The sequence below is a fragment of the Babesia bigemina genome, scaffold Bbigscaff_50426, assembly GCF_000981445.1.
Source record: "Babesia bigemina genome assembly Bbig001, scaffold Bbigscaff_50426".
NCBI classification, from domain to species: Eukaryota; Apicomplexa; class Aconoidasida; order Piroplasmida; family Babesiidae; genus Babesia; species Babesia bigemina.
The window spans coordinates 1-19,817 of NW_012236925.1; the positions used below are offsets into that span (position 1 = coordinate 1).

Here is a 19,817-nt window from a genome sequence, read left to right on the forward strand (position 1 = left end):
TCGTTCCTTTATCCACTCCTCATCGCTCCTTTATCCACTCCTCATCGCTCCCTAACCCACTCTACATCGCCCCTTAACCCACTCTACATCGCCCCTTAACCCACTCCACATCGCCCCTTTAAGCACTCCACATCGCTCCCTAATCCACTCTACATCGCTCCCTAACCCACTCCACATCGCCCTTAACCCACTCCACATCGCCCCTTAACCCACTCTACATCGCCCCTTAACCCACTCCACATCGCCCTTAACCCACTCCACATCGCCCCTTAACCCACTCTACATCGCCCCTTTATCCACTCTACATCGCTCCCTAACCCACTCTACATCGCCCCTTAACCCACTCTACATCGCCCCTTAACCCACTCTACATCGCCCCTTAACCCACTCTTCATCGCCCCTTTATCCACTCTACATCGCTCCCTAACCCACTCTACATCGCCCCTTTATCCACTCTACATCGCCCCTTTATCCACTCTACATCACCCCTTATCCACTCTACATCGCTCCCTAACCCACTCTACATCGCCCCTTATCCACTCTACATCGCTCCTTTATCCACCTTACATCGCCCCTTTATCCACTCCACATCGCTCCTTTACCCACCTTACATCGCTCCCTAACCCACTCTACATCGCCCCTTTATCCACCTTACATCGCTTATCTATCCACTCTACATCGCTCCCTTATCCACTCCACATCGCTCCCTAACCCACTCTACATCGCTCCCTAACCCACTCTACATCGCCCCTTTACCCACTCTACATCGCCCCTTTATCCACTCTACATCGCTCCTTATCCACTCTACATCGCTCCCTAACCCACTCTACATCGCCCCTTTAACCACTCCACATCTCCCCTTTACCCACTCTACATCGCTCCCTTATCCACTCTACATCGCTCCTTTATCCACTCTACATCGCTCCCTAACCCACTCCACATCGCCCCTTATCCACCTTACATCACTCCCTTATCCACTCTACATCGCCCCTTTATCCACTCTACATCGCTCCTTATCCACTCTACATCGCTCCCTAACCCACTCTACATCGCTCCTTTATCCACTCCACATCGCTCCTTTATCCACTCCACATCGCCTTTTATCCACCTTACATCGCTCCCTAACCCACTCTACATCGCTCCCTAACCCACTCTACATCGCTCCTTATCCACTCTACATCGCCCCTTAAACCACTCTACATCGCTCCCTAACCCACTCTACATCGCTCCCTAACCCACTCCACATCGCTCCCTAATCCACTCTACATCGCCCCTTTATTCACTCTACATCGCTCCTTTATCCACTTTACATCGCTCCCTAATCCACCCTACATCGCCCCTTTATCCACTCTACATCGCCCCTTTATCCACTCTACATCGCTCCCTAACCCACTCTACATCGCTCCTTTATCCACTTTACATCGCTCCCTAATCCACCCTACATCGCCCCTTTATCCACTCTACATCGCCCCTTTATCCACTCTACATCGCTCCCTTAACCCACTCTACATCGCCCTTTATCCACTCTACATCGCTCCTTTACCCACTCCACATCGCCCTTTTATCCACTCTACATCGCCCCTTTATCCACTCTACATCGCCCCTTTATCCACCCTACATCGCCCTTTTATCCACTCTACATCGCCCCTTTATCCACTCTACATCGCTCCCTCACCCACTCTACATCGCTCCCTAACCCACTCTACATCGCCCCTTTATCCACTCTACATCGCTCCCTTACCCACTCTACATCGCCCCTTTATCCACTCAACATCGCCCCTTAACACACACTACATCGCCCCTTTATCCACCCTACATCGCCCTTTTATCCACTCTACATCGCCCCTTTATCCACTCTACATCGCTCCCTCACCCACTCTACATCGCTCCCTAACCCACTCTACATCGCCCCTTTATCCACTCTACATCGCTCCCTTACCCACTCTACATCGCCCCTTTATCCACTCTACATCGCCCCTTTATCCACCCTTCATCGCCCCTTTGTCCACTCCACATCGCCCCTTTACCCACTCTACATCGCCCCTTATCCACTCTACATCGCTCCCTAACCCACCTTACATCGCCCCTTTATCCACTCTACATCGCTCCTTATCCACTCTACATCGCTCCTTCACCTCCTCTAATCGCTCCCTTATCCACTCTACATCCCTCGAATTACCTTGCCATAATACCGATATGACCTCTTTAGACCACAATAATAACTTGTCACTTGTCACCCTTCACTTCCCCTCATCCACCTCTTGCCACTGCCCTGACCATGTGCAGCCTAGGGAGCTTGACATGAAATTTGACAAAATTTTGAACCTATAAAACACCTTAAATAACAACCCTACTAACATCCTTAATAACCTTTGCTCTGGCCTCGAAAAATTCCTCGGCTTCAACTCTGCTTCCAAAGGCTACGATGGCAGTGGGATAGTGTACTCCGACCTTGACAGGCTGTGTGACGGGGTGATGGGATTTTTGAGTGGTGTGCTAAGTGCGGTGAAGGATGAAAATGAAGTGACAACTTATGATAATGGCGCAAAAAACATTAAAAAAATAATAGACACTCTAGAAAAAAATTTAGGTAACGGTCCGCAAAAATTTACTGACGCTCTTAGTGCGGTAAGTGACTGGTTGAATGATTACTTTACGCAGGTTGAAAAATATACTGTCAACGTTACTAGTGAACTACAAGTGTTAAAGGACGATAAAGTGTCTGCACATATAAGATCTGTAGCAGGTCAAGGAACTCAGAACCTTGAAACGCAGTTGAAGGCGTGGACAACCAGGTTACCTATAATTTTTGGTGAGGTCGACAATATTGAAACTCAACACGTGATGAAGCTGGACAATAGATTGAAAACTGAAATTATGCATGAAACTAGGCATATCAAGGAAGCCGTTAAGATGCTTGGGGACTCCGCTGCGGAAAAGGAATTTGGGAGTCAGGCCAAATTGGTTGATGAGACGTTAATACAAGAGAGAAAAAAATTAGACTCCGCGATTGAAAATGAACATAAGAGAGTTCGTGAAATTTTGCAAAAAGAATTCGATAAGCTGTGGATGGAAGTGAAGAATCTGAACAGAGCTAGATCAACGCATTTTCAAAACATCATTGAACGCTTGAATGAAGCCGAAGCATTTATAAATAATGATTTCGACTGGCAATATAGAAACCAAATCGAAACCCTTTTTAAACATTTGAAAGATGAGATGGTGTCAATTGATCGGACGAATGAACCTGCAGGTGCCAAAGACAAGAAGTCCAACCTCAACGTGAAATTCAGTGAGTTGATAGACACCGTTAAGATGGTAGGTGATAAGATTGGTACCGAAAATACTGCGCTAGACAAATGGAAACATGCTGCAATGGATGCCATTCTAAAAGCAGATGTAAAGTGTGAGGAGATTGTTAAGAAGTTGAAAGGGGAGGGGGACACCGGTAAAGAGGGAGAGAAGAGGGGAGTCACTGATGCAGCACAAGAATTACAAACAAAAGCCGATGATCTACGAACAAAAGCGTACACTGCTAAACAAAAGGTTACTGCAAAAGTTAAAGAAGCGTTGAAGGCGGTTGGAACAATGAATGAAGACCTGAAGAAGGATTTGTTTAAAGTGAAGGAGGCGTTGAAAGATGCCATTATACAGTTGGCAGAAACGTTGGAAACGAATTTGAAGCAGGATTTAATTCAGTTGGAGCAGGGAGTTAAGGGTGTGTTCAAAACACTCAAAGACAGTACATCCGGATTTTACACAAAATTTCAACAAAATAAAGACGCGCTGAAACGTGCTATTCAGAATGTATCGGACGACCTTGGGAAGATGACTGATTTAAATCGGATCGCTACGATTGAAGGTCTTCAGTCTAAAACAACATTACTCCAGGCTCTTCAGAAAGGCAATGCATTCAATGAACTCATGTCGTATTTTGAGAAACTTAACAGTGAAGTTATGACGCCTTTGAAGAAGGCAATGACGGCGATAGGTGTTGGATGGAAAACCTTTGTTTACGGTACGACACTTCACGATGCACAAGGTGCGGTTAGAACCGCGGATGCTGAACTTCAAGTGCTTAGAAGTAATTTCAAAGGTGGAGATTCATTTGCAGGGATTCATAGTCTGAGGGACCAGTTGACGCAATACGGCATTACAATAGACGGTGTGGATGATCTCAAGTCAAAGCTTTATAGTGTTGCACCTACGGTTGTGGAAAAGTCCAAATCGTTTCTGTCAATTTCTAAGGATGACGCTGAAAAAATAATACCGGAACTTGGAGCCATAGGAGAAGCCGTCGCAGATCATTCCAAAACTTTAGTAACCGAGGTCATGAATAAGATCAGACAGAAAGTACCCGAAGAAGTCAAAGCTGTGGCTGAAGTGTTGAAAGCTAGAGCAATCAAGTGTACAAACCTAGTCACTCAGGCATCCGTTGATGTCAAAGAGTTTGGTTTAAATGGCGTGGAGGGTACAGTAACTGGTCTCGAAACGTTAGTAAGTGATTTCAATAGTAATATCAAAACTGTCGTTGATAATTTGGAAGATAATGTTGGTGCGAAATTCCCCAAAGCTCCGGACGGTCGAATAAATCTCGACGGTGAAATCAATTTCATGAAGCAATTCAAACAAACACGCCATAAGGCCAAACTTGGGCAGCTATCAAACAGAAGTGGAGATCATAATGATGTGCTCGATCAGCAGTTGCCGAGTGCTAATTCTTCAGTTGACTTAACTAAGCCAAACGGTCTAGATAAATATACGCAGCACGTTAAACAAAACCCTGACAGCTTCGCCACCCATTCCACTTCCAACATGGAGAACATCGAAAGCGATAGCAAACTCCCATACGCCATCAAAGAAATATTTACAACTCTTCATGACGCAAATCATTTAGGAAAGGTTGATTATGGTGGGGCTGGTACAGATACACATACTTTTGACAGTCAAACCTTCACAAAATTACATGAAAAAATGACCGCCAATCTCAACAAATTTACCGAAGTAATCGAGAAATTGGTAAATGGTGGCGGTGTTTCAAACTCCGATCTTGAAGATTATTTAAAGAGGCTGAAAAATATGCTTGACAAGGACGCAGAAACATATTATGGTGCGTCCATCACAGGGTTAAAAAAGATTAGGCTGGAGCTGGGCCAATTGCAATCCAGAATTGTTCAGGCCACCTCCACCGATGCCGCCAAACAGGAAATCGATATCATCATTCAGAAACTCGAAGAACTTCCTAAGGCTGTTGATGAGCAGAGGGCTGTGGCGTTGAAACATGTAGGTGAGTTAAGACGCTCGTTGGAACAGCAAATCACATTCATTCGCCAAGCCGTCGAGACAGCTGATTACGAGTTGAAAGAATCAATTAAAACCGTTCGAGCTACATTAAAAGAAGCACATGAGAACAACAAACTAGCGGCTTCACATCTCAGAACTACATTGCTTGACACTACTAAAAGGGGATTTGAGGAAATTACTTTGCAGGTTCAATCGTTCTTCGCTGAGCAGAAAATGGCAGACTTAGCAGGTCTACAAAAATTAATTGACAGGCAAATGAAAAACATCAAACGCATCATCGGAAAACACCTGTCCACCGACCTAAAAGGCTTCCTGAAAACACTTCAATGCGGATCCATTAAAGTTACTACAAATAAAAATATCAAGCTACTCACTGACCTCGCATCTGCAATCTCTCGGTCACCCGCCCACAATCCCTCCCATCTCAAACATCTCGCCGAGGCCTTCCACGACTTCTGCCAGCCCCTCCACACTTACCTCCTCGGAGAGATCACACGAGCCAACCTAAACAATTCCGGCACCACCCCCAATTACTCCGCCCGTCTAAAAAGTATTTTCACCGCCTTTTCCACCCTCCTCCCCCATCTCAGAGAGGCAAACAAGTACGACCACCGGGTCCCCTCCATGCTGTCCAACCTCCGCGACGCTCTCACAGTCCTCAAGCCTGACGGCTTTTCCACGCCGAACAGTTCCACACTGGACTGCATCACGAGCGGGCTCACGAAATTCGCGGATGAGCTGGACAAGGCGTACATATCGGTGTATGATGGGCAGGGGTTTGAGGGTAAGGTTGTAGAGGAGACGGGTACCGTAGAGGTTTACACCACCGGAGTGTATCCGGTATATCTATCGACCGAGTACGGAAAGAAGTGCGCCAAGGTGTTTTGCACGGCGCTCGAAATACTGTTCCACGATCTATCTGAGTTGAGGGAGGAATGCAAACGCGATTGGAAGGATCTGAACATTTGTATGCACCCCGGTGAGGACATTGAAAATGGCCTAGCCTCATACCTGAAAAACTGTGGTTACGGAGTGCCAAGCAAGCAAGGCGTGCAGGACGGGGAGTTGAGGTACGGAGAAAGTTGGACTGGTGAGAGTATACGTGCAACTCTGCTCATCAAGCAACATGACGCTACTCTAACGCGTACAGCATTTAGACTTGTCTACGACACTGACGACAAGGATGACGAGCAAAGCGCACCAACGCATAGTGTCCTTAAGCAGCTCATCGACTATCTTATACGCTTCTACCAAGTTTGTCACCACGACACCGCTACGTCAACCAAATATCCTTCCAATGTCTACCAAATGTTAACGTGGCTTAGTGGCCTACCTCACAGTACCGTATATGACAAATTGTACCTTAATGGATTCGCTGAACTGTTCGAGAAAAAGGATAACCAAGGGGAGAACAGTGACGGAGGCATCACGTTCGAAATCGGAGGTGACGGAAGCGACGGATCTTCTATCGCTGTTAGCACCAAAGAGGACAATAAGTTGGAAGCATATCCTGTATCCATTACACCCGCAGGTCTTTCAGACATCCTCACAGCAGTATGCTCCGGCGCCCACGACGTACTTACCAGCGTACTTGGACACGGTCACGCGGGTGGTCGTTATGCCTGTGACTTTAACACTAACCCCGATAAATTCTCGTACCCCGCCGACATGGTAACGTTAGCATGTTGGCTGTATGATATCCTCAGACGCGTACACCATCAGCTCTATTTCTTGTACCAGCAGTGTTATCACAACACTGAACGCAACGGGTGGGCTGAGTGCTATTATGGCCGGTACGTCGCTGGATCATCGTGGCAGTGCAACAGGATGCAGTGCCCTGACCAAACATGTGAGCAAAAGTGTAAGCAAACATGTAACCAAATACACAACCAAAAGGGTGACCAACACCCTAACTGCGGACTAAAGTCGCCGCTTCAATCTTTCTTAGAAGATGGTTTACAAGGGTTCTTACCGCATAACGTCAAGTTTGAAAGGGGGAAAATGGAATGTTCAGTTAAAGGTCATTTCAATTTGCCGTGTAAAACGCCCATGGGTTTCGGAAATATAAGCGACCTGGCGTCACATACGCAGCGAGGCAGGCATATCTACGAAGCGCTTAAGAGACTCTGCGGAGATGAAAGGTCTCCTCTCCCCAAGCTCTGCGGCCAACTGAGCTGTCTTTTGCCAAGCGCTCCCAAGACGCTTGACGACATGTTCGGTTTCTATTACCGATTGCTCAGAGGGTGGAATAGTAATTACCCTAGGCGCCAGGAGCACAGAGAGACAGCTTTAGAAGGTGCTGTCAAAGATGCCAATTTCGGGAATGAAGAAACCAAGCTGGACGTCACTACAATATTTAAAAAGAACGATCATGGCTCGAAGGAAAATATGACGCATCTCACCGGAGATCTCTATGCTCTTGTCGACTGTAACGGCATGACATCATCTGCTCCATCCCATCCATGTGGCCGCTATATGCGACCGATTTGTCATGACATGTGCGGTACCTTTACAAAAGAGAACGCCGACAAATATTTGTCGTGGATTGTTTACTGCACCGAGACGTTCCTTCAGTTGTTGAAACAGCTGTACGAAGAATGTGCCAAAAATTGTGACGGGGAGAGACCTAAGTGCCGTGTCAGTAAATGTAGGAATGGGTGCAAAGCCTACAACCTCCCCGCAGCTGACGGCTCCACTCACATAGAATCCTGCAATTCAATTGTAAATTGCAAGTTCATGCGTCCCACATTCTACAAATATGGCTTGGTACTTGGAGATTGCAGAAGTCTATCTGCCAAGACGACAAAGCGCACGTGCAAAGATTTGTGTATTGTATTGAAGAGCGTGACTAACGAAATAGAAGTGGATGGACATCCGCTTGCCAAATTGGTCCATGTTACTATTCCCCAATTCATCTTCACCATACGCGCCCCCTTCATCTGGCTCAACGTCGCGCTCTGGCTCCTCTCTCTCCTCTACCTCACCCACATCATGGTCATCCGCCTCGACCTCCTCCACATCAAGTCACACTTACACTCACCCTCATCACATCGCATAGCTGCTCAATCACTACTCGCCGCTGCACGTGTTAACAAGCTTAACAGAGTGTTTTACCTGCAACCATAATCGTACTCACGTGTTCAATATCTACACTCACCTAGCATCACCTACTCACCTAACTTATGAATTGTGCTTTAATCTGTTGCATCACTCATTAATCGTTGTATGTGGTTGTGTAATAGTTAACTAAAGTGTTGACCAATGTGCTGCCCAATGCTGTAACTAAGGTGCTGACCAATGCCATGACCAACGTGCTGACCAAAGTGCTGACCAAGGTGCTGACCAAGGTGCTGACCAACGTGTTGACCAAAGTGGTGACCAACGTGCTGACCAAGGTGCTGACCAAAGTGGTGACCAAAGTGGTGACCAACGTGTTGACCAACGTGCTGACCAAGATGCTGACCAACGTGCTGACCAAGTTCTGACCAAAGTACTGACCAAGGTGCTGACCAAAGTACTGACCAATGTGCTGACCAATGCCATGACCAATGTGCTGACCAAGGTGCTGACCAAAGTGGTGACCAAAGTGGTGACCAACGTGTTGACCAACGTGCTGACCAACGTGCTGACCAACGTGTTGACCTAGCACCCAGGCAAAGTGCTGACTTAGCAACCAGGCAAAGTGCTAAGCTAGCAACCAGGCAACGTGCTAAGCTAGCAACCAGGCAACGTGCTAAGCTAGCAACCAGGCAAAGTGCTAAGCTAGCAACCAGGCAAAGTGCTAAGCTAGCAACCAGGCTAAGTGTTGACCTAGCAACCAGGCAAAGTGCTAACCTTGCACGCAGGCAAAGTGGTAAGCAAGCACACAAGCAACGTGCTGACCTAGCAACCAGGCAAAGTGGTAAGCTAGCACTCAGGCAAAGTGGTAAGCTAGCACCCAGGCAAAGTGCTGACCTAGCAACCACGCAAAGTGCTAAGCTAGCACCCAGGCTAAGTGGTAAGCTGGCAACCGAGCTAAGTGCTAACCTAGCACCCAGGCAACGTGTTGACCTAGCACTCAGGCAAAGTGCTAACCTAGCAACCAGGCAAAGTGCTAAGCTAGCAACTAGGCAAAGTGCTAAGCTGGCGGATGAACCATAATTTGGTGGGTGTTGTAGCACGTTGATTGCCTGGTGTGTTGAGTTGTGCGTTGACTGTGAGTGGTGTCCGCGTTGCCCTTTGAGTCAGTGTCACGTGAGGCTGGGTGATTGGTCGCTAACGTAGGCGGCCGTGAGGGCCGCGGCGGGTGACCTAAGTCGTGTGTGCGAGTCACTGGCAGGGTGGCGTAATCGGCGTTGGCCCGGTTAAGTAGCATTTATAGGCGGCGATGTAGCGATAGTTAATATCACATTTAGGCACGTAGCCGACACGCTCCGCCAGTATGGCGCCTATACCGCGGCTCGTAGCACGGTGCTGCTGCACTGTGGGAGTTGAGCGCACGGGGTTCGCTGCAATATGTATGGCGTTACGAATAGTGAATAATTTAGAGTGACAGTTGGTGCTGATCACATGCGTCGCGTCAGGGCATCTGTGGTATCCCGGGCAGCGTGGGTGTCGGTGGCCTGGGCTGGGGGGATACAGGGGTGAGGGTAAGTGTTCATGAGGGGAGTGGGAGCGGCAGTGGTAGTGTTGCAGTTGGTGAGTGCTTTGCTAGGTGATTGATATGTTCGCAGGCTGAGGGGACTGGGAGCGGCAGTGGCAGTGTTGCGGTTGGTGAGTGCGTTGCTTGAGTGATTGACATGTTCGCAGGTTGAGTGGACTGGGAGCGGCAGTGGCAGTGTTGCGGTTGGTGAGTGCGTTGCTTGAGTGATTGACATGTTCGCAGGTTGAGTGGACTGGGAGGGAGAGGGAAGATGTCGAGGTTTGTGTCAGGGGATCCGTGTACCAACTGCGGTTATAAATGTAAAAGATTTACCGTATGTAATTGTTGTCCCTGGTGTTGTAAAATATGTAGGGAGGATGGCTATTGCGAATTCTGTTTCGGCAAATTTTTAATGCAGCGCAAACATAGCAGCGAATGCCATCCTGAAGGATGTGAAAAGCAAACAAATAAGTGTACTGAACCAACATGTAAATGTAAATGTTGCATAAAGAAATGTGAAGATCATCCTGAATCCTGCATTCCCCCTCCCCCGCCTCCCCCTGCTGTACCTGTTAGTCAGCCTCACGCCGTCATTCAAGAGGATCCGTCCCATACGGAAACTGTAAAACAAGACGACGAGTCTCAATCTCCTACAAGTTTTCCCCTGACCCCCAGACCATCGCCGCCGTCATCGTTGCCATCATCGTCGCCATCATCCTGCTCGACATATGCATCTTCCGCTTCCCAGTCGGCCGCAACATCCGCGATTTCCTCGTCCGCAAGATACCCTTCTGCATCGCGTTTTACAGCTGATCACAGCAATTTATTTGCGCAAACATCGTAATCCAAATCCCGCTGATCACCTAACTGGCAACTGACATCTAATGTTGTGGACAGTAATGATTGCGTTGACGATCAATCACACGAGCAGTGAAGTAACTACTTCCCCCAAGCCATCGCCGCCGTCATCGTTGCCATCATCGTCGCCATCATCCTGCTCGACTTGTGCATCTTCCGCTTCCCGGTGGGCCGCAACATCCGCGATTTCCTCGTACGCAAGATACCTTTCTGCATCGCGTTCTACAGCTAATCTCAGCGATTTGTTAGCGCAAACATCGTAATCCTTATTCCACAGATCACCTAACTGGCAACTACACCTAATGTTGTAGACAGTAATGACTGCGTTGATGACCAATCACATGAGCAGTGAGGTGACTACTTCCCCCCCTTCCCCCCAAGCCATCGCCGCCGTCATCGTTGCCATCATCGTCGCCATCATCCTGCTCGACTTGTGCATCTTCCGCTTCCCGGTGGGCCGCAACATCCGCGATTTCCTCGTACGCAAGATACCTTTCTGCATCGCGTTCTACAGCTAATCTCAGCGATTTGTTAGCGCAAACATCGTAATCCTTATTCCACAGATCACCTAACTGGCAACTACACCTAATGTTGTAGACAGTAATGACTGCGTTGATGACCAATCACATGAGCAGTGAGGTGACCATGACCCTCCCTACTCCGCCATCGCCGCCGTCATCGTTGCCATCATCGTCGCCATCATCCTGCTCGACCTGTGCATCTTCCGCTTCCCGGTGGGCCGCAACATCCGCGATTTCCTCGTACGCAAGATACCGTTCTGCATCGCATTCTACAGCTAATCTCAGCAATTTGTTAGCGTAAACATTGTTAATCCAAATCTCACTGATCACCTAACTGGCAACTGACATCTAATGTTGTAGACAGAGGAATGATTGCGTTGATGATCAATGCCATGACCAAAGTGCTGACCAATGTGCTGACCAATGCCATGACCAAAGTGCTGACCAAGCACCTTACCAGAGTGCTGACCAACGTGTTGACCAACGTGTTGACCAACGTGTTGACCAATGTGTTGACCAATGCCATGACCAACGTGCTGACCAAGTTGATGGTAACGGCAGCGATGACACGGTCACGGCAGCGATGACATGGTCACGGCAGCGAAGACATGGTTACGGCAGCGATGACATTGTTACCGCAGCGATGACAGTTGATGGTCACGGCAGCCATGACATGGTTACGGCAGCGATGACATGGACACGGCAGCCATGACATGGTCACTGCAGCGATGACATGGTCACGGCAGCGATGACATGGTCACGGCAGCGATGATATGGTCACAGCAGCGATGACATGGTTATGGTCACGGCAGCGATGACATGGTTACGGCAGCGATGACAGTTGATGGTCACGGCAGCGATGACATCAACACGGCAGCGATGACATGGTTACGGCAGCGATGACACGGTTACGGCAGCGGTGACATGGTTACAGCAGCGATGACATGGTTACGGCAGCGATGACATGTTGACCAATGTGGTAATTATTATCCACTCTTCATCGCCCCTTTATCCACTCTACACCGCCCCTTAACCCACTCTACATCGCTCCCTAACCCACTCTACATCGCTCCTTTACCCACTCCACATCGCCCCTTTATCCACCATTCATCGCCCCTTAACCACTCTACATCGCCCCTTTACCCACTCTACATCGCTCCTCTATCCACTCCACATCGCTCCTCTATCCACTCTACATCGCTCCTTTATCCACTCCTCATCGCTCCTTTATCCACTCCTCATCGCTCCCTAACCCACTCTACATCGCCCCTTAACCCACTCTACATCGCCCCTTAACCCACTCCACATCGCCCCTTTAAGCACTCCACATCGCTCCCTAATCCACTCTACATCGCTCCCTAACCCACTCCACATCGCCCTTAACCCACTCCACATCGCCCCTTAACCCACTCTACATCGCCCCTTAACCCACTCCACATCGCCCTTAACCCACTCCACATCGCCCCTTAACCCACTCTACATCGCCCCTTTATCCACTCTACATCGCTCCCTAACCCACTCTACATCGCCCCTTAACCCACTCTACATCGCCCCTTAACCCACTCTACATCGCCCCTTAACCCACTCTTCATCGCCCCTTTATCCACTCTACATCGCTCCCTAACCCACTCTACATCGCCCCTTTATCCACTCTACATCGCTCCCTAACCCACTCTACATCGCCCCTTTATCCACTCTACATCGCCCCTTTATCCACTCTACATCGCCCCTTATCCACTCTACATCGCCCCTTATCCACTCTACATCGCCCCTTTGTCCACTCTACATCGCCCCTTTATCCACTCTACATCGCCCCTTAACCCACTCTACATCGCTGCCTAACCCACTCCACATCGCCCCTTATCCACTCTACATCGCTCCCTAACCCACTCTACATCGCTCCCTTACCCACTCTACATCGCCCCTTTACCTACTCCACATCGCTCCCTAACCCACTCTTCATCGCTCCTTTATCCACTCTACATCGCTCCTTAACCCACTCTACATCGCCCCTTTACACACTCTACATCGCCCCTTTACCCACTCTACATCGCCCCTTTATCCACTCTACATCGCTCCTTTATCCACTCTACATCGCCCCTTTACCCACTCTACACCGCCCCTTTATCTACTCTACATCGCCCCTTTATCCACTCCACATCGCTCCCTAACCCACTCTACATCGCCCCTTTATCCACTCTACATCGCCCCTTATCCACTCCACATCGCCCCTTTATCCACTCTACATCGCCCCTTTACCCACTCTACATCGCTCCTTAACCCACTCTACATCGCCCCTTTATCCACTCTACATCGCCCCTTTATCCACTCCACATCGCTCCTTTATCCACTCTACATCGCTCCCTAACCCACTCTACACCGCTCCTTAACCCACCCTACATCGCCCCTTTATCCACTCTACATCCCTCGAATTACCTCGCCATAATACCGCTATGACCTCTCTAAACCATAGCAATAACTTGTGCCCTGTCATTCTTCACTCCCCCTCTTCCGCCTCTTGCCACTGCCCTGACCATGTGCCGCCTAGGGAGCTTGACAAGAAATTTGACTAAATTCTGAACCTCAAAAATACCTCAAATAATAACCCTACTAACATCCTTACTAACCTCTGCACTGGCCTCGAAACTTTCCTCGGCTTCAATCCATCTTCCAAAGGCTACGACGGCACTGGGATTGTGTACTCCGACCTGGATAGGCTGTGTGACGGGGTGATGGGATTTTTGCTGAGCTGCCTGGAGGGAAGTAAAGAGTTATTAAAACATTACAATCCACAAATAACACAGATAATTGAACATTTACAATCCTCGATAGGCAAGGGACTTGGCGTTTCGGGATTTGCCGATGTCATTGGGAAGGTTAAGAGCGGGCTGCAGGGGTATGAGAGTGGGATGGAGGAGAGGATTGCGGAGGTAAAAAAGCCTCTGCAAACGATGCAAGAGAGTTTCAGATATTTAGAAACGTATTTAACTGATGTGAGTAAAAAGAATCTTGCGACCCAACTTGATCATGTGGCATCTCAAGCTTCCACCTATATGAGCAAGTCTTTCGAATCTCTTGCTGGAATGAATAAATTGGATACAATATCAAAAGGTAAGTTAGAATGTCATGTGAAATCCGTGTTGCAGGCTACCAAGAATTTCAAAGAAGTTAATGACAGCAAGCAACTGAAGAAGCAAGCGGCTGAAGTTGATAGGCAGCTACAACACCAAAGACAGCGAATTACAGTAGCTATTAATGTTGGTACGAATCTTGTTAAACAAACCTTAAAGAAACAGTTTGATAGTGTTAGGAGCAGCGTGCATGACGTAAATGATAATAACAGTCAGCAATTTAAGTTACTCTATGATGCCGTGAAAGCTGCACAAGGAAAGGTGAACGAGTTGTTACAGAGTTTCAACGATGTCTACGCTAATGAGATCACAAAACATATAGATAAATTAAGGGCAAACATGACTAATATTACCAAGAACAGTGTCGCCAAATCTAATTTGAAATCTGAATTTATGAGAGTAATGGAGACGGTAACAGAAATTGAAGTTGCCTATCAGACGAAATTACTAGATATCAAAAGAGACGTCGAAGCCGCTGTCAGTCAGGCGGTAAACCGACTCAAGACTGTAGATAACGCTGTTAAATCTGGGTTATCTAAAGTGCGCCAAGACATTTATGGTAATCTAGAGGGGTTCGTTCAGGGTTTAGTTGAAAAAGTGAAAGCGGCGGCAGCTCAATCCATACCGGTTAGCGATACCTATCCAGGTGTCAAAGCGCTTGGTAGTAATCTGACTGAATATTTGCCATTGTTTGGTCAGCAGATTACTGACGTCGCTATTGGTAAGAATGAATTTGCGCAGAAACTTGAACACTTCATGAATTACCTTCACAAAATGAGCACGAGGCCGACAATGAATCTCGATACTACAACACTTATCGGGGCTCTTTCCATTGCCATCGACGGACAAATAGAAAAGGTGATAAAGGACGAAGAAGAGATACACTTCCAACTTCAAAAAATTATGGAAGCATATCAGGATGAGACCCAAGACCCTGCTCTGCCAAATAAACTTAGATCTATGATAGATGAAATCAAAACACCGGTTAAAGACATTACTAGCTCCACAGGAGCTGTAAACACATCTGCCATTGAGGATTACGACACGAGCAAACCGTTGTATGATGCTGCCTCTCATGTGGTATATAGCGTTATCACATCACTTGAAGATATCCCTGCTTGTGTGGATGCCGTCTTGGAGATATCGCAGAATAAGATGGCATCTCTCGAAGAAGCAATCGCAGCTATCAAAAGTAGAATTGATATAGTCGAACAGGCTCTTATATCCGCCGAAAGCACTCTGAGAGCGTATATCGACGCAGCTTATCGAGCAATAGAAACATCGCGCCAAAAATCCAAGCAGACCGTAGAACATTTTCAAACCACCCTCCTCTCCACCGTCTCCTCCGCCTTCTCCTCCCTCACCCACCAAGTCCAATCCCTCTTCGCGAAGCAGAAGCAGGCCGAGCTCGCCGCGCTGGAGAGCGTTGTCACGCAGCAGTTGAAGGAGATTGATAAAATAATTAAAGATGATTCTATTAATGGATTGAAAGGATTTTTAAGTGATTTGCAATACAGCATTACGCAACAATTTCCGAATGGCTCCCTTAATGATTCCACAAAATTACCAGTAGTAGCAATAAAGCTTGTGCAATTCTTTGATCCACTGTTTGAGTACGTAATTAGGCAACTAACTCCCAAGACACAGATGCTACCATCTACATCCGACGCGCAGTCTACTGACCCTACCGTCACCAGGGTAAGGAGCATCAGCACCAAGCTTAATAAATTACTAACTCATCTAATGAATAATAACAACAGAACGTATAACTTTGATTACACATTTGAGACTAATCTAGATGCACTGAAACAATCCGTACGTGCCTTAGGCGCCAGTAAATTTGGTGATGGAGCGCATCCCGATTTGCTGAACCTGATCAAATGCGGCATGACCGACTTCAACACTCAGTTGGATTATGCTTATGTTAGCAGATACTCTGAAAGGACATCGGTAGACAACAATTCATCGGTATACGCCAAAATCGGTATGACCATAATTCCCATTCTCTTGACTGATTTCAAAGAGATTCTGGCAAACACTGATGACATCGGTGATTGGCTCAACCTCAGTTTGAATCTCCGTGACGATAACGCCCTTGGTAGCTTTCTACAAACTGCTGGCTACGATGTTCCGACAAGTACTGACGTCAGCAACGGTCATCTGAAGAACAAGCAAGACTTCTGCGGTGGAGAAATACGTGATATACTGACCAAACGTGTTACGCACAAATTATTCAATACAACAAAACATACCACGTACACCGATGGAATGACGCTAGAGCATGAGGAGGAAGACGGTGTGTTACAAAAACTACACGCCTTTCTCGGTCAATACTTTAAAGCGTGCCACATCACGCACACTAAATCACCCAGGTCGCCATGCAACGTATTTCATATGCTCTGTTGGCTATCTGGTCTGCAGTTTAATTCTGTATTTAACCCGCTTTTTGAATCTATAAAAGAGCTATTTATGGTACCCGTTGATTCAAATCCAAATGAAAAAACGTTAAAGCCAATGAACGCATATCCAAAATCATTTCTGCCTGATGACGTTGGCTCTGCAATTCATCATATTTGCTCATATTCGTACGCCACTCTCACTACCATTATTGGAACTGGCAACGCGTTCACGAACTACGCCTCCGACATGTGTAACAATTCAATGAGATTGTATTACCCCTCACGCGGCGAGGAATGTTTGTATATGCTGTTGGACATTCTTAGTAGATTATTCCCAGCACTCGAATTTTTGAAAAAGCAGTGCGGCACCACAAGTAAGGACTACGGCTGGGCCGACTGCCACTACGGTAAAGATGTGATACAATCAAACTGGCAATGTAACAACCACCCAATCGAGAAACCAACAAGCCAACCAACATGCCAAGCAAATTGCAAACCAAAGTGCCGACCAACGTCACCATTAATGAGCTATTTAAATGATTGTCTTCCTGGTCACATTCCGCACCAGTTGCGTTCCATAGGTTGCAAATATGAATGTAACACCTGCTCCAAATCTAGACCCGGCATGCCCTGCATCACTCCGCTTGGATTTAGGGGATTTTCGGGGTCAATGAAAACAGGTCAGGAGCTATCAGATGTTATAAAAGAATTCCTCAGTCATGAGCATATTTCATCCCTATTCTGCCTTGTGCAAAAACCACCATCTACTCTGCCGGAGCACTTTGGCTTCGCTTTGTCCTTAATTCGTCATTGGCATTACGACCTGGAGTTCGGTGGCAATGCAGTTAACAAGCCTCCTATGCAAATATCAGTGGAGAATTCCATAGAAGAGACTTCCATGCAATTATATAATAATTCTGGTGACCTCACTAAGACGTATATCGACGCGTATGGTTCCACTTCTGCCAGCCACGTATTATGCAAGCTTCCACATCTATCGAATATGACAAATGCGGAACCATGTCACAAATTCCGAAAGGAATGTGCTCCGTACCTTGCATCTTTGTGCGAGAATAATTATAAGACACTTGCCACAAAACATTCTGGCCTCTACCTATCATGGGCGATTTATCTACCGTGGACATTTCACAAATATCTCAAATCATTACTTGATGAATTCAGACAAATATACTGCAGAGAATGGGGATGCGGCAGATGTCAAAATGAAAATGGATGCAGATCAGGTCACCATGGAAGTTTTGAAAATCCATGCCACTGTAAATCTCTAGTATCGTGTAAAGGCGTTTCACCCACATTGTACAAATGTGGATTCATGTTCGGCAATTTAGTAACACTTAATCATGGACTGTATCCAAAGTCATGCTATAATTTCCAAAAAACCCTATCATCTGTTATTCATTCCAAATATTTCACTGACCTATTCGACAAGTGCGACGATTTCCTCTTCGCCATTCGCGCTCCCTTCATCTGGACCACCCTTTCCCTCTGGCTCCTCTCTCTCTTGTACCTCCTCCACATCATGGTCATCCGCCTCGACCTGCTCCACATCAAATCTCACTTGCACTCACCATCATCGCATCGCATAGCTGCTCAATCGCTACTCGCAGCTGCACGTGTTAACAAGCTTAACAGAGTGTTTTACCTGCAACCATAATCGTACTCACGTGTTCACTATCTACACTCACCTAGCATCACCTACTCACCTAACTTATGAATTGTGCTTTAATCTGTTGTATCACTCATTACTCGTTGTATGTGATTGTGAAATAGTTAACTAGAGTGCTGATCAATGTGCTGCCCAAAGTGCTGATCAATGCCATGACCAATGCCTTGACCAATGTGCTGACCAATGCCATGACCAAAGTGGTGACCAATGTGCTGACCAACGTGGTGACCAATGCCACGACCAAAGTGCTGACCAACCACCTGACCAATGCCATGACCAAAGTGTTGACCAATCTGCTGACCAATGTGCTGACCAAAGTGCTGACCAAAGTGCTGACCAAAGTGCTGACCAATGCCATGACCAGAGTGGTGACCAATGTGATGACCAAGGTGTTGACCAATGTGCTGACCAAGGTGTTGACCAAAGTGCTGACCAATGCCATGACCAGAGTGGTGACCAATGTGGTGACCAAAGTGGTGACCAATGTGCTGACCAACGTGTTGACCTAGCACCTGACCAATGCCATGACCAATGTGCTGACCAATGGGCTGACCAATGGGCTGACCAATGTGTTGACCTATGGGCTGACCAATGGGCTGACCAATGTGTTGACCTATGTGCTGACCAATGCCATGACCAAAGTGCTGACCAATGCCATGACCAAAGTGCTGACCAAAGTGCTGACCAATGCCATGACCAAAGTGTTGACCAACGTGCTGACCAATGTGTTGACCAATGTGCTGACCAAGGTGCTGACCAAGGTGCTGACCAGAGTGCTGACCAAAGTGCTGACCAACGTGTTGACCAAGATGCTGCCCAAAGTGGTGACCAATGCCATGACCAAGGTGCTGACCAATGCCATGACCAGAGTGGTGACCAACCACCTGACCAAGTTAGTGGTCACGGCAGCGATGACATGGTCACGGCAGCGATGACATGGTTACGGCAGCGATGACATGGTTACGGCAGCGATGACATGGTCACGGCAGCGATGACATGGTTACGGCAGCGATGACATGGTTACGGCAGCGATGACATGGTCACGGCAGCGATGACATGGTCACGGCAGCGATGACATGGTTACGGCAGCGGTGACATGGTTACAAGTGGTGATTATTATCCACTCTACATCGCCCCTTATCCACTATACATCGCCCCTTTATCCACTCTACATCGCTCCCTAACCCACTCTACATCGCCCCTTATCCACTCTACATCGCTCCTTTGTCCACTCTACATCGCTCCCTAACCCACTCTACATCGCTCCCTAACCCACTCTACATCGCTCCCTAACCC

The 19,817-nt window shown here is 47.5% G+C and overlaps 4 protein-coding genes across 4 annotated transcripts; 3 read left to right on the top strand and 1 right to left on the bottom strand.

Annotated features, from left to right (window-relative positions):
* Positions 1–2,475: 2,475 nt before the first annotated feature.
* BBBOND_0000160 (hypothetical protein, conserved) lies at positions 2,476–8,430 on the top strand (the record flags this gene model as incomplete). Its single annotated transcript, XM_012914866.1, has 1 exon — positions 2,476–8,430. One exon carries the CDS (start codon positions 2,476–2,478, stop codon positions 8,428–8,430), a length of 5,955 nt encoding a protein of 1,984 aa, XP_012770320.1.
* Positions 8,431–9,942: 1,512 nt separating this feature from the next.
* On the top strand, positions 9,943–10,738 carry BBBOND_0000170 (hypothetical protein, conserved; the record flags this gene model as incomplete). Its single annotated transcript, XM_012914867.1, has 6 exons — positions 9,943–9,981; positions 10,017–10,052; positions 10,093–10,128; positions 10,169–10,204; positions 10,344–10,496; positions 10,601–10,738. 6 exons carry the CDS (start codon positions 9,943–9,945, stop codon positions 10,736–10,738), a joined length of 438 nt encoding a protein of 145 aa, XP_012770321.1.
* A 106-nt stretch (positions 10,739–10,844) lies between these two features.
* Positions 10,845–11,734, bottom strand: BBBOND_0000180 (hypothetical protein, conserved; the record flags this gene model as incomplete). Its single annotated transcript, XM_012914868.1, has 4 exons — positions 10,845–11,069; positions 11,125–11,362; positions 11,411–11,561; positions 11,635–11,734. The coding sequence occupies 4 exons, from the start codon at positions 11,732–11,734 to the stop codon at positions 10,845–10,847; spliced, it is 714 nt and encodes a 237-aa protein (XP_012770322.1).
* Positions 11,735–14,036: 2,302 nt separating this feature from the next.
* Positions 14,037–18,509, top strand: BBBOND_0000190 (hypothetical protein, conserved; the record flags this gene model as incomplete). The annotated part of the gene is made up of 1 exon (XM_012914869.1): positions 14,037–18,509. The coding sequence occupies one exon, from the start codon at positions 14,037–14,039 to the stop codon at positions 18,507–18,509; it is 4,473 nt and encodes a 1,490-aa protein (XP_012770323.1).
* Between the last annotated feature and the right edge of the window lie 1,308 nt (positions 18,510–19,817).